The sequence below is a fragment of the Pelobates fuscus genome, chromosome 2, assembly GCF_036172605.1.
Source record: "Pelobates fuscus isolate aPelFus1 chromosome 2, aPelFus1.pri, whole genome shotgun sequence".
Taxonomy (NCBI): domain Eukaryota; kingdom Metazoa; phylum Chordata; class Amphibia; order Anura; family Pelobatidae; genus Pelobates; species Pelobates fuscus.
In genome coordinates, this window is record NC_086318.1 from 140,450,355 (window position 1) to 140,470,340 (window position 19,986).

At 36.0% G+C, this 19,986-nt stretch overlaps 1 protein-coding gene across 1 annotated transcript in view; it reads left to right on the forward strand.

Annotated features, from left to right (window-relative positions):
* Positions 1-7,018: 7,018 nt before the first annotated feature.
* The window catches only part of LOC134586873 (probable cation-transporting ATPase 13A4), a 44,326-nt gene continuing 31,358 nt past the window's right edge, over positions 7,019-19,986 (forward strand). Inside the window, exons 1-10 of the mRNA XM_063442775.1 lie at positions 7,019-7,081; positions 9,224-9,397; positions 11,216-11,362; positions 12,864-12,934; positions 13,021-13,101; positions 14,568-14,637; positions 14,758-14,892; positions 15,530-15,602; positions 17,799-17,930; positions 19,036-19,206. Of these exons, the coding sequence (XP_063298845.1) occupies positions 7,019-7,081; positions 9,224-9,397; positions 11,216-11,362; positions 12,864-12,934; positions 13,021-13,101; positions 14,568-14,637; positions 14,758-14,892; positions 15,530-15,602; positions 17,799-17,930; positions 19,036-19,206 (1,117 nt within the window). The remainder of the gene's footprint in view (positions 7,082-9,223; positions 9,398-11,215; positions 11,363-12,863; positions 12,935-13,020; positions 13,102-14,567; positions 14,638-14,757; positions 14,893-15,529; positions 15,603-17,798; positions 17,931-19,035; positions 19,207-19,986) is intronic.

Consider the following 19,986-nt stretch of genomic DNA (forward strand, 5'->3'; position numbering starts at 1 on the left):
TGGTAGCCAAGGAATGAGAATTAGCCCCATGATGGCATACCATTTACAAAAGAAGACAACCCAAGGTATTGCAAATGGGGTATGTTCAGCCTTTTTTAGTAGCCACTTAGTCACAAACACCGGCCAAAGTTAGCGGTTTTTGCATTTTTAACACACAAACAAATATAAATGCTAACTTTGGCCAGTGTTTGTGACTAGGTGGCTACTAAAAAAGACTGGACATACCCCATTTTAAATACCCTGGGTTGTCTACTTTAAAAAATATGTACATGTTAGGTGTGTTTCGGGGATTTATGACAGATAACGGTGTAACAATGTCACTATTGATACATTTAAAATATATATATATTGAAACAGCAATTTCCTACTTGTATTTATAGGCCTATAACTTGCAAAAAAAAGCAATAAAGCATGTAAACACTGGGTGTTTTTAAACTCGGGACAAAATTTTGAATCTATTTAGCAGTTTTTTTCATTAGCTTTTGTAGATAAGTAAAAGATTTTTCAAGTAAAAGTCCAAAAACATGTTTTTTTTTTATTTTTCACCATATTTCATTATTTTTTTTAAATACAATATATGACATAATATAAATACTGGTATGTAAAGAAAGCCCTTCTTGTCGTGAAAAAAACAATATATAACTTGTATGGGAACCGTAAATGAGAGAGCGGAAAATTACAGCTAAACACAAACACCACAAAAGTGTTAAAACTGCTCTGGTCCTTAACGTACAAACATCGCAAAAACAGGCCGGACCTGAAGGGGTTAAAACACTTTTCGAGTTTTAAGAACCCGGAAGTCCCTCTAGTGACTGTCTGATAGACAGCTACTAGAGGAGGACTTAACCCTGCAAGGTAATTATTGCAGTTTACAAAAAACTGCAATAATTACACTTGCAGGGTTAAACCCCTCAAGCTAGCGGCCTTAGTATGACTTATGACTCCGGTCTTAATTTTTCACCTCATATCCACAACAGGAATCATAAAGCATATATCATCATGCATAACATTTGGGGTAATTGAGAAAACATGCACATTTTTTTTTATTAATGTAAAACTATATATGCAAGCTCTGCTTCCATGGTTAGTCGTAGATAAGAGGTTACACTAAGGTGCCAGTGAAAGTAACTACTAATGAGTAATCAGAGTGGATTGTACTGCTTATTAATCAATAATAGACCACTAGAGCCAACATTTCCATTCTGTACCACTGTTTTTTGACTAGGATGGAGTGTAAGAGTAGTGGAAAGGCTAAACAAAGAATCTTAAGTCCTACAACAAGATAATCAAGCAATTGAGATATAAGCAAGCAGGTGTGCAATGGTCTCCTACTGGTATAAAACTCAACCAGGACTGCTGCTGAAATGAGTCCATGTCAATAGTCCAATAGTGGGAAATGTGGGAACAGGGCCTCAGAGCAGTCTTCCATAGAGACAGATGCGGGGGAAACGGGACCGCAAGAGGGTCTGTGCCAGGGCTGTGTTGCACGGACCAGGAGAGTGTCTGCCCCTCCTGCTCAATATTTCCACTAGGCCTCACCATAAGCTTCATGATAAGCAAATAGGCAGCGCTTCCTGGGCTTGTGCAAGGCACCCCACTTGGTTGAGAAGACAGATAAGTCACATAGAGTACTGAATGAGAGTGCTAGGCACCATTAAGCCCAGTGCCCCCCCCTACGCCCCTTTATATCCCCCTAATTTGCCAATAGTAATTTTAAATATAGTAACCCACATAAGAGTATAGTTTTATTAAATACTTACAGAAATAAAATAATGAACAAATCAAACACATTTTTTGTTAATTCTTAAATGAGTCAATTTTCATCTGAATTGCGATTCTTCCTGAAAACAAATGCCCATTTTGTATTGCCTGTATGTATGCGACGCTGACCTCTCTTAAAATATGACCCTGTTTCAGTTCTTTCATCTCTGGCTATTTTGTATATAGTTGCCTCTTAGCTTCCTTTTGTCCCGAGAAGACACCATGGCATGGCATCTTGCTAAATCACTTGGTATGAGGAATTTGTAAATAATAATGTCACAATTATTGACACTTCCTTGTTGCTTTAGTTTAAGATTTTTTTTAACTTTGAATGAGTTATTGTTCTGGAGGATTAATTAAAATTTACATTTATAAACATTTACAAGAGCTTTTAAAATACATACAATATTGAATCAAAATGATTTAAAGACTTATCTGGAAGTAACAGCTCATTGATCATTTGTCATAACTAAGAGGAGTCAAGAACACTTAAACCTATACAAAATAAATGTGTCAATAAATACTACAATAATGTTTTTTGATGAGTATCTTAGTTACTCATATTATTAACCCTAAAGAAGAATTGTCACCTACAGCTCTAATTTTGTTGTTGATCATAACAAGCAATTTGATACAAAGAATTTGATTAAAAAGCAATTTGACAATTTTCCATTGTGCTAAAAGATGCGGAAACAAAAAAAATAAATCAGACTTCTTCTTGGATTAGCAAGGAGTGGCATCTCTAGAATTTGTGAGACCTTACACAAAACTCGAATATATGGCCCCCACTAGCAACAATAATGAAAAACATGGGGGTTGCATTCTATATGTATATTAGGAGCTGTAGTGACTTATATGTTTAGGGTCTCTAAGGTGTGTGTGTATAAGGACTGTAGTATTTGTATATAGAGGGAACAGTGTGCATGTGTACATAATGGCTAATTATTTTAAACCGTTTTAGCGTTCTGTGTTATCTTTCATAGATATTGGTGCACTTTTGGGTCTTTTAAAATGCAGACATTGGTTTCAATTAAATTTTTAGTTGCTCGAAAAAAAAAAGGATGCTTAAGAGATTGCACAAACATTCCCACTATGTAGATATCTATCCCAATCCCACCCTGCCCACCCCTGTGGAGTAAGAAAATCATTCTACGCAATTTGTGCTCTCCCGTGCCAGTCTTCGCTCTGCTGGTCCCACCTCATTGGCAGAAATCATCAATCTTGATGATCTCAGCTAATCCAATGTTTCCCTATTGGGAAGATTTAGGAGGCTAATATTAATACTGATCTAATACTCTTCAGGAACAGAATTTAATTGAGAATTTAGTTTGAATCAGTTCTCCCAGGGGTTGCGGCTCTAGTGGCTGTGTTAACCCTGCAACCATAGCATTGTTGTATTTGATAAATGGCAATGTTTTACATTGCAGAGTTAGAAGTAATAAAGCACTGCACCAGGACCAATTCATGGAGATTAAGTTTGCAGTGCTCGCACTTTCTTCACTGTCCGGCTCCTTTTCTGCTTTCCGTGTGATGACAGGAATTGGTGGGGCTATAAAACATGGCTTTCTAGAGGCACAGATGGTGTTCATCAACCAGCGTTATAGTGAAGAGTGGGCTGGCACCTCTCAATACAGAGAGCTATTCCCAGTATTCAGATGCTTGCTGCGTCACAGCTGTCGGTGCCTGTGCACTTTGAGATCTCTTACTCTAGTTATGGCATAATTTGCAATAAATATATTTAATTGGCCGTTATGCTAATTATGTATACATAATTGAGAGGTATAGCCCATACTCTTCACCCTCAAAATGCAGCCACGGACACATCATATATACACAAATATACACACTGATAAACACACACATGTACACACTCTGATGCATGCATTGATACACACACATTGAAAAATACAGACAAACAGTCAAAATGTGTATCTGGATGTGTGTATTTCTGACTGAATGTGTCTGTGTGTGTCTGGGATTGTCTTTGTGCCTTAGAGTGTGTGTATGACAGTGAACATCTTTGTGTGTAAATGTGTGAGCATCTGCTTGTGGTGAGTTGTGTGTATGCTGAAGGGCGGTTCATGTGTGTGTTGGGATGGTGAGTTGCAACCAGAAAATCCCTATTGAAAACCCTATATGCAGTAGATGGCACAACACCAGTGTTAATCAATTGTAAAATGACCACGTTAGTATGGTGATATCACTGTGGACATGTTCCATTAGGAGTTATTCTCACATATGAAAATAAATGAAAAAGTGATGGTGAGTTGCTCAGTGTTCAGGGGTGATACGTGTAACAAAATGAATAAGGGTATGACTTTGAGGGGAAACTGTGTATCGAGGCTGGGGGTGACAGTTTGTGGGGAGGCTGTGTTTATGTGTCCTATAGGGTACAATACTGCTATGAATACAACTTTGTATTCCTAGCATTATAATTTCCCCCTTAAGTGCCTGCCTAGTTCACCTAATTAGAGAATTGCCTATGTCAACAAGAATATTACTTATTACAGGCTTCATTATTCTGTGTAACTAGGTCCCCCTTTATAATTTCTGTAGAATATTACAAAATAACCTCTTAAATCAGAAAATTACACGTAATTTTATTTCTCAATATGTAAAGAACATTCTTCTTTGCTGTATGTAAAATGTAATTTATTCCACTCTCAATGTGTGGCATCTAATCTTTTCTACAGTCCTGTTATATAACAGCTTTCTTCAGATCTGTTTGTATTGCTAATGTAAGAATATTTCTAGTCTAACATAAGTGCTGTTACAAAATTCATCATTACTCAAGTAACACTGTAGGCCAGTTATATACTGACAAATTGGTCTAGAATGTTATAAACATAGGGGATGGTTTTTCAAGAAATAAACTTCTCAGAGATAGTAAACCTTTATGCCCTAGTGTCGATGTGGTTGCCGTCTGGGCTGCCAGGAGGTTGTCGTGGTCAGCCTCCACTTCCGCCATGCGGTCCGACAGTCCCTGGAGATCCGACCTCATTAGTTGAAGATCGGCCCGGATCGAGGCATAGAGGGCCACGTTTGCTTCACGTTCGCTTCTTTGAGGTCCGCCCTGGTCAGCAGTGCCTTTATTAGTATCAGTCTATCCGTCGGAGGGGACACTGGTGGCTCCTCTCTGCCAGGTGAGGTTGATGGAGGGGTCGTGGCCTCCGAGTCATTGTAGGCCTTTAATGCCATCTGCGAAGCGGTATCCGCTGACGCGGCCAGGTACTGCCACATAGAAGTGTGGATTACGGTCTGGCGGGTCCCCGAAGGTTTGGGGGTACCCGCATGCTTAGAATTTTTCCCCATTATGCACTCTTAGGGTGTTTTATCGGGATATGCAGCCTCGGGGTCGGAGGAGCTCCCAGATTAAGCTGCCACTTTCTTTTTAATCTAATTTGTTAACATTTTAAATGTATTTTGATTCATACTTTAATAAGTATTATTTCTTCCAAATGAATGATAGAGAAAACTTGTTCTGTACAATTTTATTTCAAAAATGGGCTATTTTTTTTTTTTCAGAGATGTATCTATTCATGGGGATGTTCACCTAGCAATTGTGTAAGAGGATTATTATGCATATTAATGTTCACTAATTTGTTTTTAAAGGTATATATTATGCATGCTATATTATATTTAATTGTAATTGTGCTTGGTCATGTCAAGGTGCAGTCTCAGCGGACCACTGTTTTTCTTAAGACTACCTAGCCCCTTAAATCTTTGAGAACAGAATATTACAAGTCGCCTCTCTCTTTCCCCAGGCACCTATTCCTAAGAATGGCCAGTTCGAGGGTGAAATATGTTTTTAGGAGGGTTGTTTTATGCTGAGAAGGATCCACAATGGGAAAGAATATTCCTGCTTAGCATTCTTCTGCATCTAGTAACTTCCAGAATCTCTTCAACTGAAGAGGAGTGCTGTGATATTCCTGTATTGCCTGAACTATTGTGGAACATGCTTTTAATGGGTTCTTCTGATTAAGAATCACTATTTTATCATGTAAGAGTCAGTTCTATGTGTGGATTTTAATTATCATAAAAGTAAGTACAATTTTAAACCCACTCTTCTTCAAGAAGTGAGTTTTAAATTATTTTTTTTGAAGGGATGGATGCTGGATGAGAGTCTAATGGATCAGGGAAATGAGCTCTATGGGAATGGTGCAGACCTAGAGAAGTCTTGAAGGTGGGTGTCAGATGTGCAATTAAAACAGAGAATAGATGCATGTCTTCTAGGTGCCAGGATCGTATATACTTATATATTGCTGAGCATAGGACTATTGGAGCAGTCTTATGTGGAGATTTGTAAACATGTAACAACATTTTAAATTGAGCCCTGTATCATAAGGGAAGCCAATGTAAGGAGAAAGTATATACAGGTGTCAACAATTTTGCAAGAACCAATTGGATTTAATTGGTATACAGCAGACATATCTCTTCTAGCCCAGGTTACATACAGTGGGGGTAGAGATCAGCATATATATAGTCTGAACATTTTAGGTTATCTCTGTTTCGCAACAAATATAATCAGTTCCTTGCCATAATAGTGATACAACTGAATGACAATATCGGCTCTTCAGGATATTTGTGGGCATAGAAGGCCCTGTGGACTTTGTCCAAGAAGAACTAATTAGCTGTTAAGTCATGTCTTCTCATCCCTGAAAGGTTTGCTGAACACTATTTAAATGTGTGTGAGGGGTTAGCCAGGAAGAGAGTATGCCAGTTGGCTGATTGCTAGACAAGGAGGAGGCTCTACACAGAGGAAAAAGTACATTTAGCACCAGAATTAAACATTACAAAAAATAAATAAACTTTTGCAGAGTCAGGGTCTTTGCACCATAACTGCCTTAATTAGGGAGCTAAGAGTTTCTCTTCGAACATAGATCATTCTTTTAAAATGTTCATCTAATAATATAATATGTTCTTCATTTCAGGCTTTGCTACTAAGGAGAAAAGGTAAGCCATAAAAGTTGAAAACTTTCCATATATGTAAACTAAGATCACCTTTGATATTTTTTCTTATGGGTACATTTGGTGACCTTGGTTTGGGTGAGAAAATGACAAGGAAGTTTGCAGAGGTTAAGCACACACATTTCAAAATATGATGGGAAATTTACCAACCTTTGTTACTGCTTGTGTGCTGATAGGGGTGTGTTTTACAAATTCGGAGCTTCATAAGTCAGGAATTGGGACAATGGATGTTTCACTCACTAAAATCACAGGTCTTGAGAACTTCATTTTCTGAATACACTTTGAATTGATGGAGAGAAGTAAGGATACATATCAGCATGGCTTACTTAACCAAGGAGATGAAAATGAGATGGTGAGATGATATATTTACTCTCTGGAATTTATTTTTAAAAGGTTTATTGTATCCTCAAATAGCAGTTATGATTTTTTTTATGAAAGCATAGTCTTAAAAAGGCCCTTCTTCCCGCAGATAATTAAAAACAATGAGTACAGTTTTTCTTCCCTTATATGTTAGTGAATTTTCATAGACATTCAATTTAAATACAAACTGTAACAATATTGGCACCTCAACAAATAATATACTAAAGATTCACATACTTACATTTGTTGATTGCTGTTTCATTTAGTCTAAATTATTGTATTTTTACATTATTGGATTTTTGTAGAGAGCAAAAACACTTCTTGCTGTGTGCAGACACCTGCAAGTCCCTCAAATGCCAAGAGCCACACATTCGGTGGCATAGACAAAACACCAGGATGCAAGGTTTGTGTTAATAGAATGTAGGCAGGGCATGATAGATTGTATTTTTTTTTTGTGTCTGATTTGAATGTAGCACATATTCTTCTATGCATATTGAACTTTCTGTGGTCCAAGGCTACAGCAAAGAAACTTGGAATTTATGTCTATAAAAATAACATGAAGTTACGTTAATGGACACTGTTTTTTTTTGTTTTGTTTTTTAAAACTTGTTTTATTATGATTGAAAATAATAGCAGCACACAGCTATGATGTAGCTTAGCCACACAATTTATTTGACTGGCTGTAACACCAAAAGAAGACAGATAGGGGTAATTTCACATTTAATCTCCACAACTAAATTCCCAGATCTACACTAGTTATCAAGACAGAAAACAAAGGATATGATTATTTTTGGTGTGAACTACTTTTGTTTAAAACTAATAAACACCTTGGCCAAAGAAAATGAAACTGTGTTTATGTACTAACAAGATTAACGCCTTCTCTAGGCATTAGTTTGAACATAATTCTGACAGTATGCTCACATACCTAGAAATCATGTATATGCCATTTAACCAATTGCAGGTGAAGTTTGTTTATTGAAAATACATTTCTTTGGAAATTAGTACCTATAGCACCCATAGGAGAATGAGCTACTATTAGAGTACTGACTCTGAGGGGTACACTGCTACTGCACAGCTGATGAGGATATCTAAAGATCTCACTAGCACTCTCATTCCCACATAGCTACCCCCCACAGCCACAGTAACCACTCCACACAGTGCCACCTTCCCAAATACAGTCACCCCCACATATGCAGTCACCCCCTCACAAATGTAGTCACCATCATACACAGACCTCCACCACAGACACAGTCACTCATAGACATAGTTACCAACCCACAGATGGTAACCCCCCCAGCACACACATAGTCACCTCCACAAAGAACCAGAAAGATAGATATACACTCATAGAGACACACAAGGATACTCACTCCAGGCACATTCTGAGTCACATACACATATACACACTTCCAGACAAACTCAGTAAGAAATATACACAACCAGATACTCACCATCAGACATGCAGTGTTACTGGATTTAAGGACACTATAGTCACCACAATATTAGCTTAATAAAGCCATTTTGGTGTTTCGATTGTGTCCCTGCAATCTCTCTACTTCATTTTCTGCCACTTAGGAGTTAGATCACTTTTGTTTCTGACCATGGAAACCTAGACACACCTCGCTTGGCTGTGACTGACACAGCCGGCATGAATAAAATGGTTTCATTTTCAATCAGATGTTAACTTGCTTTATAGGTTTTATTTCCTGCTCTGTAAACCAAACATTAAATCACATACAGGATGCTCCTGAAAGATCTAGCAAGCTATTACCAGTGCAGGAGATAAGAAATTCTAAATTAAACAGAATTTTCAATAAAGGAAGTGTTAACTTTAGATCTAATTTTATAGGAAGTGTTTATGAAGGCTGTGTACATTACATGCAGGAAGGTGTGACCAGGGCTGTATGAACACAGTAATGTAACTCTTAAATTACAGAGAAATGAGCAGTGAGACTGCAGGGGCATGATCTATACACCAAAACTGCTTTATTAAACTAAAGTTGTTTTGATGACTACAGTGTCGCTTTAAGTGTCAATAAGTAAATAGTGAGTGGCAGGCACTCCAAAGCAATTTCCACATTTTGGTGCAGGAGTGTTGAGTACCTTTATTTTATTTATTTTTTATTTTCCGTAGGAAACTTTTGGTTACAAGGCACAGTCAATTCGAAGAATGGTTTGTGTTGTTGGATACATCATCTCCTGTGGCTTTCTTTGGCTTATATTCTACTGGAAACCAGAGTGGCATGTGTGGGCACATTGTATTCCATGCAGCTTGCAAGAAGCTGACACTATACTACTTAAAACTACAGTAAGACCATATCTATTCTAAATGCCATAATCCAAACAACGCTACTGCATTATATTGAATGTATATAACTGTAAAGAAATAAAGCAATAAAACTGATAAACAGTAAAGCTGAACTCATGGGTTATTTAACTTTGCTATATTGTTGTTTTTATGAAACATCTAACACATCTGCTCCCAAGAAGGCTAGTTGGTGACAGTAAAAACAAAACACATGATAAAACATGCCTCAGAGTATTGTTCGATCTTCTGATGATTATGGTTCTTATGGACACTAACCTGTAAGAAGATCAAAATAATGATTACCATACATAAACCACTAATAATTATCCCCTTCCCAAAACAAAATATAGTATTGGGAGTCCAAAGGATTTCATATAAAATAAATTACTTACATCATTCCCAAAGTGGAAAAAAAATAAATTGAACTTACAAAAAAATAAAATAATAAATAAATAATTATATATGCGTATATATAATGTATTTATTTTAATTTGATTATTTTTTTTACCTTGGCAACATTGTAACAACAAAAGAGGAACAGGGATGCACAAAATACAGTACTAACTGCTGGGGTAGGATATATTTGTACCCCGATATAACTACCATTTCTATCGGGTGAGGTGGAGAGTAATTGTAACAGATAGATGACTTTGAAAATTACTTTGAACTGTGAATCGAATCTCTGTTAAAATAACTATTGGCACTGAAAAGGTAACACACAACGCATATTTTTCTAAAAAAATTACTTTTTCTCCTGTTGGATGATCTGGTCTGAATGTGTTGTGGAGACAGACTAAAAGCCAGAGACGCAACATGTAATTGCTCAGCTGATCTCAAAGAGTAGAAGTTGATAAGCACTTTCTCCAGAAAACAGTTTATAAAAAATGGTTAATCCAAGCATCATGACATCTTTATTGCTTGGAGTCTGTGTGTGCAGCATTTTACTGAGCACTGCAGAATATAAAGAGTTAAAGCACTTTACTGATGGCGTTTAATTCCAATAGTGTCATTAGCTGTGAATTATGTGCATATTTGTCATCTGTTGTCAACACAAGTAGCGTGCAATAGGGGGTGAGTGACGTCACCAGAGGATTACCCAGCTACAGAGAGAACTTAGCCTCTGTTCTTTCTTTATTACTTTTAAGGGGGAGAGGGGCATACAACAAGGGTGACACATTCAAAATCCGTGTTTTATTAAAATACTATCTTTTGGTTGGAGTAAACCTTTTAAAGGTAATGTTGACTTGGACATTATTAATTAAAAAAAATTTCTTCGTGTAATCTGCCTAGTAACCTGTGTTAGTTAATGCAATATGAAATATATAAAATCTGAAGGTGGAATTACCATGTTTGGAAATATCTCCTTGTATATAATTAATTTTAATAAGCAATTAACACACACAAAAAATATTTTTAGGAATCTTCAGGAGTTTTAAAATATACTTCTTTTTACTTATTGGATCCACTGGCAATTGAGCCATGGATTTTAAAGCTATCTAAAGTATTCAAAGCAAACTATGTCCTTAAAGAGAAATAAAATATGAACTGTAACTTTACTGCCCCCTCTTCCCCCCGCACACACACCTTTATCTTGAATTATTTACATGGTAACTGGAGCTTGATTGATCCTGGCCATGCCAAAATGGCAGTGCTCAAATCCCATCATGATTGGTTGTGGACATGCAAAATATACTTTTGTTACATCTTTTTTTTGTTTATTACATGTCTGCTTGTGTATTGGCTTATTAGTAATAGTGTAACTTATTTAGCACTGTTTACGCAATGAGCGAAACTTCAACTATACTTGTGCACACCTAGGATGAATTTGAGCAATACTGCAGAAAAAATGTGATTTGGATCCAACCGCAGAACCTGAATATATCAAAAACAACCACAACTGTGACGCCTGTGATTGCTGACAGCAAATCAATTATCAGTAAATCCATTCAAAAGCCTGACTTGAAGGTAAGTTGTGCTAATGAATAGACAATTAATAATATTTTCCCAAAGTAAAGTTAAGGTAGTCCAAAACACATAATAAGGAACCTTAACTTAATTTAGATATACAACAATAAAAAAAATATAATATGTTTCCTAGAGAAAAGTGCCATCTATACTTAAAAAAAATAAGTAAAAAAAAATATGTTGACTTATCCTAACCCTATATATCAGAGATCCAGCTTTTTATTGCCCTAAAATATAAAAATGTAATATGTAATGAGTATAATGAGTAATAAAGCACATCACTGGTGAGAAACAAAATATCTTGTCACATCACAAACCTTAATCAAATAACTCCAGGAGGATTGTGCAATGTGTCTGTAGGTGTTAAGATCAAAAAAGATTTTGTTCCTCAGTCTTTATAAATGAATATTGATTTCTCAGTCCTTTCTCTGGGATCTAAAACCAGGTACACTTTGTCTTAACTGAGTCTGTAAAACAATGCACATAAATTTACAATAATATATACAGAATTATGGAGTTAAATTCCATTAAAATTCTAGGCAAACCCTATGTGAGCCTTCTCCATCAGGATTCTGGTTTGTCCTTCTTGTAAAAAAAGCTCAGTAGGTTAAAAGAATATAAGCAATACATTTATATACCACACTCCTGAGAGATCCAAACAAAATTGTAGGAACCATCAATTAGGCTTGATTGCAATAGGCATATTTCATGGAAAAATCACATCATGTATAAAAAATAATATACAAAAATCTTTACACCACATACATTGTGAAAAAGAAAAAAAGCAACTGAACACGTTTTGAGCCTTCTCAGAAACACTTGCTAAGCAGTAAAAGGCATCAGAACAACTTTAGCTTAGTGAAACAGTTTTCGGTACAAATCATGCCTCATGCAGTCTAATTTCTCAATTCTCTGTCATGCAGGAGTAAAAGCACTGTTGTTTCTGTTTATGCAGCCATCACAGCAGTCACACATCTCCTGACTGTGACTCACGTAGCTTGCATGAAAAAAATCAGTTTCATTTTCAGACAGATGTTACATTACCTTAGAGGTTTTTAACTCATGCTTTGTAAATTGAACTTTAATCATACACAGGATTTACTTGCAGGGTCTAGAAGGCTATTAACAGAGCAGGAGTTAAGAAATTCGTATTTATAAACAGAAAGTGCAATAAAAAAGGATTAAACATCTCACTTTACAGGAAGTATTTAAGAAGGCTGTGTAAGTCACGTGCAGGAAGGTGTGGCTATTGCTGCATAAACAAAGTAATATAACTCCTAAATAGCAGATAATTGAACAATGAGACTGCAGGGCCATGATCTATACACCAAAACTGCTTCATTAAGCTAAATTTGCTTTGGCACTAACAGTATCCCATTAATGTAGTAAGTATAGAATCTTTGCAAAATTGAAGGCTGTCTGTTTTTTGCCCTGTATTCCAAGGATGCAATGTTATTCCAATACTTGGGAAGTTGATATAATTTCTCATTTACATTAATAGGTTAAAATGATACGGGTTCAAAAAATCAGTTATGTTTGGGACCAAGAAGAACAGAAATTTGAAAGAGCTGGGTAAGAACACAATTCTAATTTTATACCTTTTACCTGCTAACATTACAACTTCTAAAATAATTTACTGTTAAACAAACGGTTTTCAGGGTTTTGGAGGATAGCCTATCCTGTTATGATATCCACTCTAAGTTTGCATATGGACTGACAACTGAAGAGCAAAACATCAGGTACTGCACAGGTGTTATTTGTTGAATTTTTATGTATTTGTGTATGAAACGTGTGTATATTTAAAAATATTACATTGTTTATACTTACAAATGTAGCAACACTATATTTTGCATATAAATATATTCAATGCGTTCTTTTTTTTTCACTATCTCTTGTCATTTTGTTGCACATATAACTATCTTGTGTTTGAGTCTTGGATATGTTACATGGGTTTCTTTTCCAGGCTTATTTATTTCCTGCACTGTATGTCTCTCTGTTAAGTATCAAATTCATATTGTTTAAAGGGACACTATAGTTTACAGAACAACTACAGCTTATTGAACTCGTTCTGGTGAGTAGAATCATTACCTTCAGGCTTTTTGCTGTAAACATTGTATTTTCAGAGAAAATGCAGTGTTTACATTACAGCCTAGTGATAACTTCACTGGCCACTCCTCAGATGGCTGTTAGAGATCCTTCCTGGGTCATGGCTGCCTAAAATGCATCCAAACATTCAGTGTCTCCACCCTCTGCATGCAGACACTGAACTTTCCTCATAGAGATTCATTGATTCAATTCACCTCTATGAGGAGATGCTGATTGGCCAGGACTGCGTTTGAATCATGCTGGCTCTGCCCCTGATCTGCCTCCTTGTCAGTCTTAGCCAATCCTATGGGGAAGCATTGTGATTGGATCAGGCTATCACTTCTGATGATGTCAGCAGGCAGTGGGCAGGTCTAAAGGAAACAGGCACAAAGCCTGCAGCTTCAGACTTGAGTACAAGTAAGATTTACTATATTTTGGGAGGCATGAGGGGCTCAGGGTGGCTAGATGGGGGTTTTAACCCTATATGGCCAGGAATACATGTTTGTGTTCCTGACCCTATAGTGCTCCTTTAAAGTTTAAGTTGAAGAATAGTTTGGTCCTAAGATAGTACATGGGCCATTCCATGCCTATATAGCACTGCTTTTCGATTAGTGGGCCGAGGCCAAAAAAACACCTTAACTTCTGGGCTATAATAATAATAACAAAGGGTTTAACCTAGAATGTCAGCATTCAAAAAAAATGAGATTCACATTTGGTAAATCTGTCAAAGTAAATTCATATGACTAATGCTTGCCAATGAAAACTCTAATTTCTGTTTAAACAATTGTACTAGCTGTCAGATTGACTGACAAGTGTTTACTTCATAAAGGTGACAACTTATTTTTAAATCTGCACTTATATTACTTGGGACAAGGTGGCTTGCAGTCTAAAGCTGAAGTGCTTTAGGAGTTTGGAACATCCCTTTAGTAAGCTCGTAATGACTCCAAAAAATGATGAGTCTCTTGGAAATCTTTCTCTCTTTGAAGTATGCCCTAATCAAAAAAGTTTGTGAACCATTGTTTTACATCAAATTATCTTATCAGTAAACCTTTAAGAAATGTGGACATTAACAATGCCACTCATTGAGTTTTAAACTTAGACTTTGCTTTGCATTCCACAGAAGATCAATATGTGGACTGAACAAAATTGAGGTTGATGTTGTGCCAATTTGGAAGTTACTTTTAAAAGAGGTAATGTACACAAAAGTACACAAAAGATTAACAACATGGGCTTTACATTCCATAAACTCACAAAAAGAACATAAGTAATCAAGTCTGTCTTCTGTGTTTTTTTTTTTCTATCCTCTCCAGGTTTTAAATCCATTCTATGCATTTGAAGCATGCAGTCTGGCTCTGTGGCTTGCAGTGGGTTTTATAGAATACTCAATTGCCGTTATTATAATGACTCTTATATCTATCATCTTTACTGTGCATGACCTCCGGAAGGTGTGTATGAAAACTATAGCACGTAATGTAACACCATCAGTCCCTTTAGAATGGAGGTCAGAAATTGCATTTTAATTCCTCACACTCATAAGCAACTCTGATAGAAGAACGTTCTAGAATTAACTAGAAAAGCAGCTCAATTGATTAATGGATCATTTCCAGTACCTTTTTTTAAATGCGTAGGTCAGACCTCTAGCAGAGCCATTTCATCCTTGTATCCTTTCATGGTTAAGAAAAATAGCCCAGTGACTTCGGTAACAATAAAACTTATACACCTCAAAAAATACTTCCAAAACACATTGTCCTTCCTATTAAAACACGTACCGTGTATTATACAGAAATAAATAGTGATTGCTTGTTTATTTGTAGAGAATCTGATTATCTTTCCAATTATTGACGCTTTTGTCCGTGATTGATGCACTTGAAAGAAATAGCTAAATGTACTAAACACCACAGTCTTATACCTGAAGGGCTGGGGTGATTTGGGATCTCTGTGTTCTAATTAACTGTAACACTAAAGGGGGCAATAAAGTAGATGTTTGTCACTGAATGTTAACTTATTGCAATGTTTACAGCATGAACAAAATCTAAAATGATCATTATAATTGTGAAACTGATGTAATATTTCTTTCTAAAGGAATCTGTAAAGCTTCACAATCTAGTTGAATCCAATAACAGTGTAAAAGTCACTGTGCGCCACAAAAATGGAGGTATGTTAAACTGATAATTGATGTATTGCACAAAAGCTATTCCAGAACAGCAGCCTGCACACAAAATTAATATACAATGTATCATATGATTCAGAATAACTGCCATGAGATAAATATATATAATATATATAAATATATATACACACACACATTTTTTTTAATGAAAAATACTTGAAGACATATTGCAGTACTTTAAACTAAGCTAAATATTATTTATCCGTTACATCTATCAATTATGCTATTAGCATATGTAATAAATGATGAACTAACAGACACATTTAGAGTCTGTAGCAAAAAAGCATGGATCGTGCAAAACTAATGTAAAAGTTTAGTGCTCATTTTTTCCCATGCTAAATGGTATTTAGGGTCAGTTGTTTTTTTATTGACATGTGATATCTGTCAAAATGCTCAGTTTTCATGGACTTTTTACCTAAATTATGTGGTCTACAAGTAGCAAAAATGAAGCAAAAGTTGAGCAAAGCTAAAAGCAAACTCGAAAATATGATAATCATTTGTTAGGCTAACTATTCTGTATGTTATCTTTTTTAACCCACTATGCCCAGCAACTGCACTGTAGCTTTTAAATCATAGCTATCTGGCTTATATCCCTGTACTACACTGGGCAGCTTTGCTCTTTATTACTTTGTTTGCCACAGTGTGTGCTGTGCCCATCAAGGTGACCTACAAATGTGGAAATGCATAAAATGAATAACCACTGTGCCCGACAAGTGTCCCATTAGTTAAATGTGCCCAGCAAATAAACCTCACAATATATAGCAAGAGTGCTAGATTGCCACAGCGAGCAAAACTTATGCAGTTTTGACACTTTATAATCAATAAAATATCTCTGTGAATATGAAATGACGAAGACGCAAATGCTTGAGTTGAAAACTAAAAACTCGAAATCATATGTAAAGTCTGTGAGAACATAATACCAAACTTAAAACACATACATATGGTTATTCTCTAAACACTGGATCAAAATCTAGGGAAAATTACCAAATTCTGACCAAAATAGCAATTCTCATATTTACAAAAGCCAAATACAGTTGGAATTTGGTAGGGCTACAATAGGCTGGATGCTTTCAGAGTCCATATTAAAATCAGTATTTTTGCATCCAAATCATATACAAAGTATAGGATTTGGAATATTCACATAGCACCAGTTTTATCAAACTTCAGTATCAAATGCTTCCGGCAGAATGCACATTTGCAAGTTATCATTCACTTGTTTTTTTACGCTGCAAGGGTTAATTATGTGGTGGCTGGCTGGCGCTTGCTAGCCAGCTGCCACATTAAAAGAAGCTTGAAATAAATAAATAAAACTTTATGGGGGGTCAATAAGACCCCATATTATTATAAGGGAGGTTTAAAACTAGTGACTGGGAGACAATTGCTGCCCATTCGCTATGAAGGCCCCATCCTATGAGGATGTGACCAGCTAAATAACAAGGGGGACTTATAAAATACATTTTAAAATAAACAATCGAGGTGGACAGATCACTGATGTCCACCACCCCATTGTATAATTATTTTAAGCCCCACCTACCGCCCTTAAGTTATTAAGACCACCCTGTTTTGTTTTTAGCTTCTTATTTAGCTGCTACATAATTAACCTTTGTGCCACCAAAGGTAACTATTTGTCAGTTAGTAGCTAGCGCTGCCAGTGCACAAGAGTGTGGATTTTTCTAATAGTTTTAATCTGGGCCTAGATGTGAAGCATTCATATTCAAATTTCAGCTGTCCGGTGGCATTGAGACCAGCTGAAATCTCGACCAAATTCAGATCTGAATTTGCAAAATCTGGACGTTGTTGAATAGCGTTAACAATATCTTGATTTTGCAGTCTCAATGGCCCTGTATGCAGCTGAATGGTTTTGCCCCATTGGGTGCAAGACCATTTGGAGTATAGGGAATGTCCCTAACTATGTTTATGCCAATTGTAAACATACTTAAAAAAACACAGGAGATGCATACTCCTTGTTTTTTGCTACATACTCTAAATTGAGATTATGCTGTTTTTCATTGTTTATTTGTTACCTCTTTGCTGTCTCCCACTATACAGCAACAGAGACAGGAGAAAATAGTATAAATTCATAATAAGAACTCGACATTGGTTGCAGCCAATTAATCATAGACTAGCATCACGTTGCATGGTTTGTAGTAACCTTTTTTTTTTTTTCTGACATCTCTGTAGAATGCAAAGAGATTGAGTCGCAATGTTTGGTGCCGGGAGATGTTCTTGTTCTTACAGGAAAAAAGCTATTTTTACCATGCGATACCATACTGATCACTGGGGGATGTATTGTAAATGAAAGCATGCTCACAGGTACACAACAACATAAATTATATTGGATTTAGAACACTTTGTTTTATTGAAATTCGTGTTTATTATCTTAAAGTGGAACTGTCACTTGTCTGAAAATTACACCGTTGAATACAACATTGACAATTAAGTTGACAACACAGCACACTTTGTAAATGAGAAGAAATAGAAGCATTTGTAGTAGGGACATTATAGTCACCAGAACAACTACAACTTAATATAGTTGTTCTAGTGAGTATAATTATTCCCTGCAGGCATTTTTTATGTAAACACTGCTTTATTCAGAGAAAAGGCAGTGCTTGCATTGCCCCCTAGGGACACCTCCAGTGGCCTCTCCTCAGATGCCGTTCAGCGCCTCCACGCTCTGCATGGAGACATAGAACTTTTATCATAGAGATGCATTGATTCAATGCATCTCTATGAGGAGGTGCTGATTGGCCAAGCCGGCCCATAGGAAAGCATTGGATTGGCTGAAAAGTTTAATTCTGATGATGTCAGCAAGGTGGCAGATCAGGGGTGGGAACCTGCGTATTGCTGAAAATAAGGTACGTTTTTTTTTACCTTTTAACCCCTTAAGGACACATGACATGTGTGACATGTCATGATTCCCTTTTATTACAGAAGTTTGGTCCTTAAGGGGTTAAGGGGGCTAAAGAGGGGCAAGCCACTTAAATGGTGGTTTTAACACTATAGGGTCAGGAATGCATGTTTGTGTTCCTGACCCTATAGCGTTCCTTTAATATTTCCTCTCATGTTTTCTCTGTATTGACTGCCAGGTACAAAGGACAAAGCTGACAGGAATATATATATAATATTTTTCAACCCTTTCTAAACATTGGGAAATTAATAAAACTTCTGAAGTTTTAGTTTACCTTTAAATGTAATACTTTTTATTGAAAATGTTTGGACATAGATTGGCATTTTGCACACTGTAAATGTGTGTTTTTTTTTATATATCAATTAATATAATATATAATAATAATAACAACTAATTTTAAGCATAGTGTCAAGAAACATGGCCAGAATACCACCACATATCTGTGAAATATTGGGAGATAAATTACACTGGTAAATAAACTTAACATGTGGGATTCCTAATCTATTACAGGTGAAAGTGTTCCTGTTTGTAAGATTCCACTTCCCCATCTTGATCGTACCATGCCCTGGAAAGAACACAGTGGTGAGGACTTCAAAAGACACATCCTTTTTTGTGGAACAGAAGTAATTCAGACAAAATCAGCAGGTCATGGTCACGTGAAGGCAGTAGTTCTAAGAACTGGTAAGATATCATACATCTTTATACTTCATAGTAAACTGACATATGTATACATAACACAATTTTTTTAGTTCAGCATTATTGCCATTAAAACCGTAACGATCAGAGCATTTCACAGTTGGTCAACCAGCCTTTATGTGTGCAACAAAATGTTTAGTCTACCTCACACATATATAACGTATTGCTGTTTTTAAGTGCATAAAAGGTTTTCTTCCTTTATACTGTACATTTACAAAGCCCACCTTATGTTATAATTAATATATAGAAACAGTGAATAATATGTTCAATACAAAAATTCAAGTGAAGAACCCCATAAAGATGTAAATATGTGTATGCATATGTGAAATAATCTTGCAGCAAAGAATTAATGAAAAGGTGCACAAAATCCATTTAAAAGACAAACTCACATATCTAAATCTAAAAATATTTTATAAATCTATGATTTTTTTTACTGTTACAAATGTATCATTTTGAATTGTTTTCAACGTGTGGTAAGCTGATAGGTTTAATAATGGTCATGGGACCTAAATCCATCATAGGAAATTCTATGCTTTTTAATAGTAGACGACTTAGGGTACTTACATATCAGGATTTTAACACTTTTATGCAACCATTTTGTCAGAGATATCTGCCAAAGTTCTAGTAATTGTATTATGTTTTTTGCCCCTTTAAAAATGTTGCAATATTGGTGTGAATGTCACAAACAGAATGTATGGTACAGTAAGACACATGCAATTTGTTTTCAACTTCATACTCTCAGTATGGAATTAATGAAATTAAATG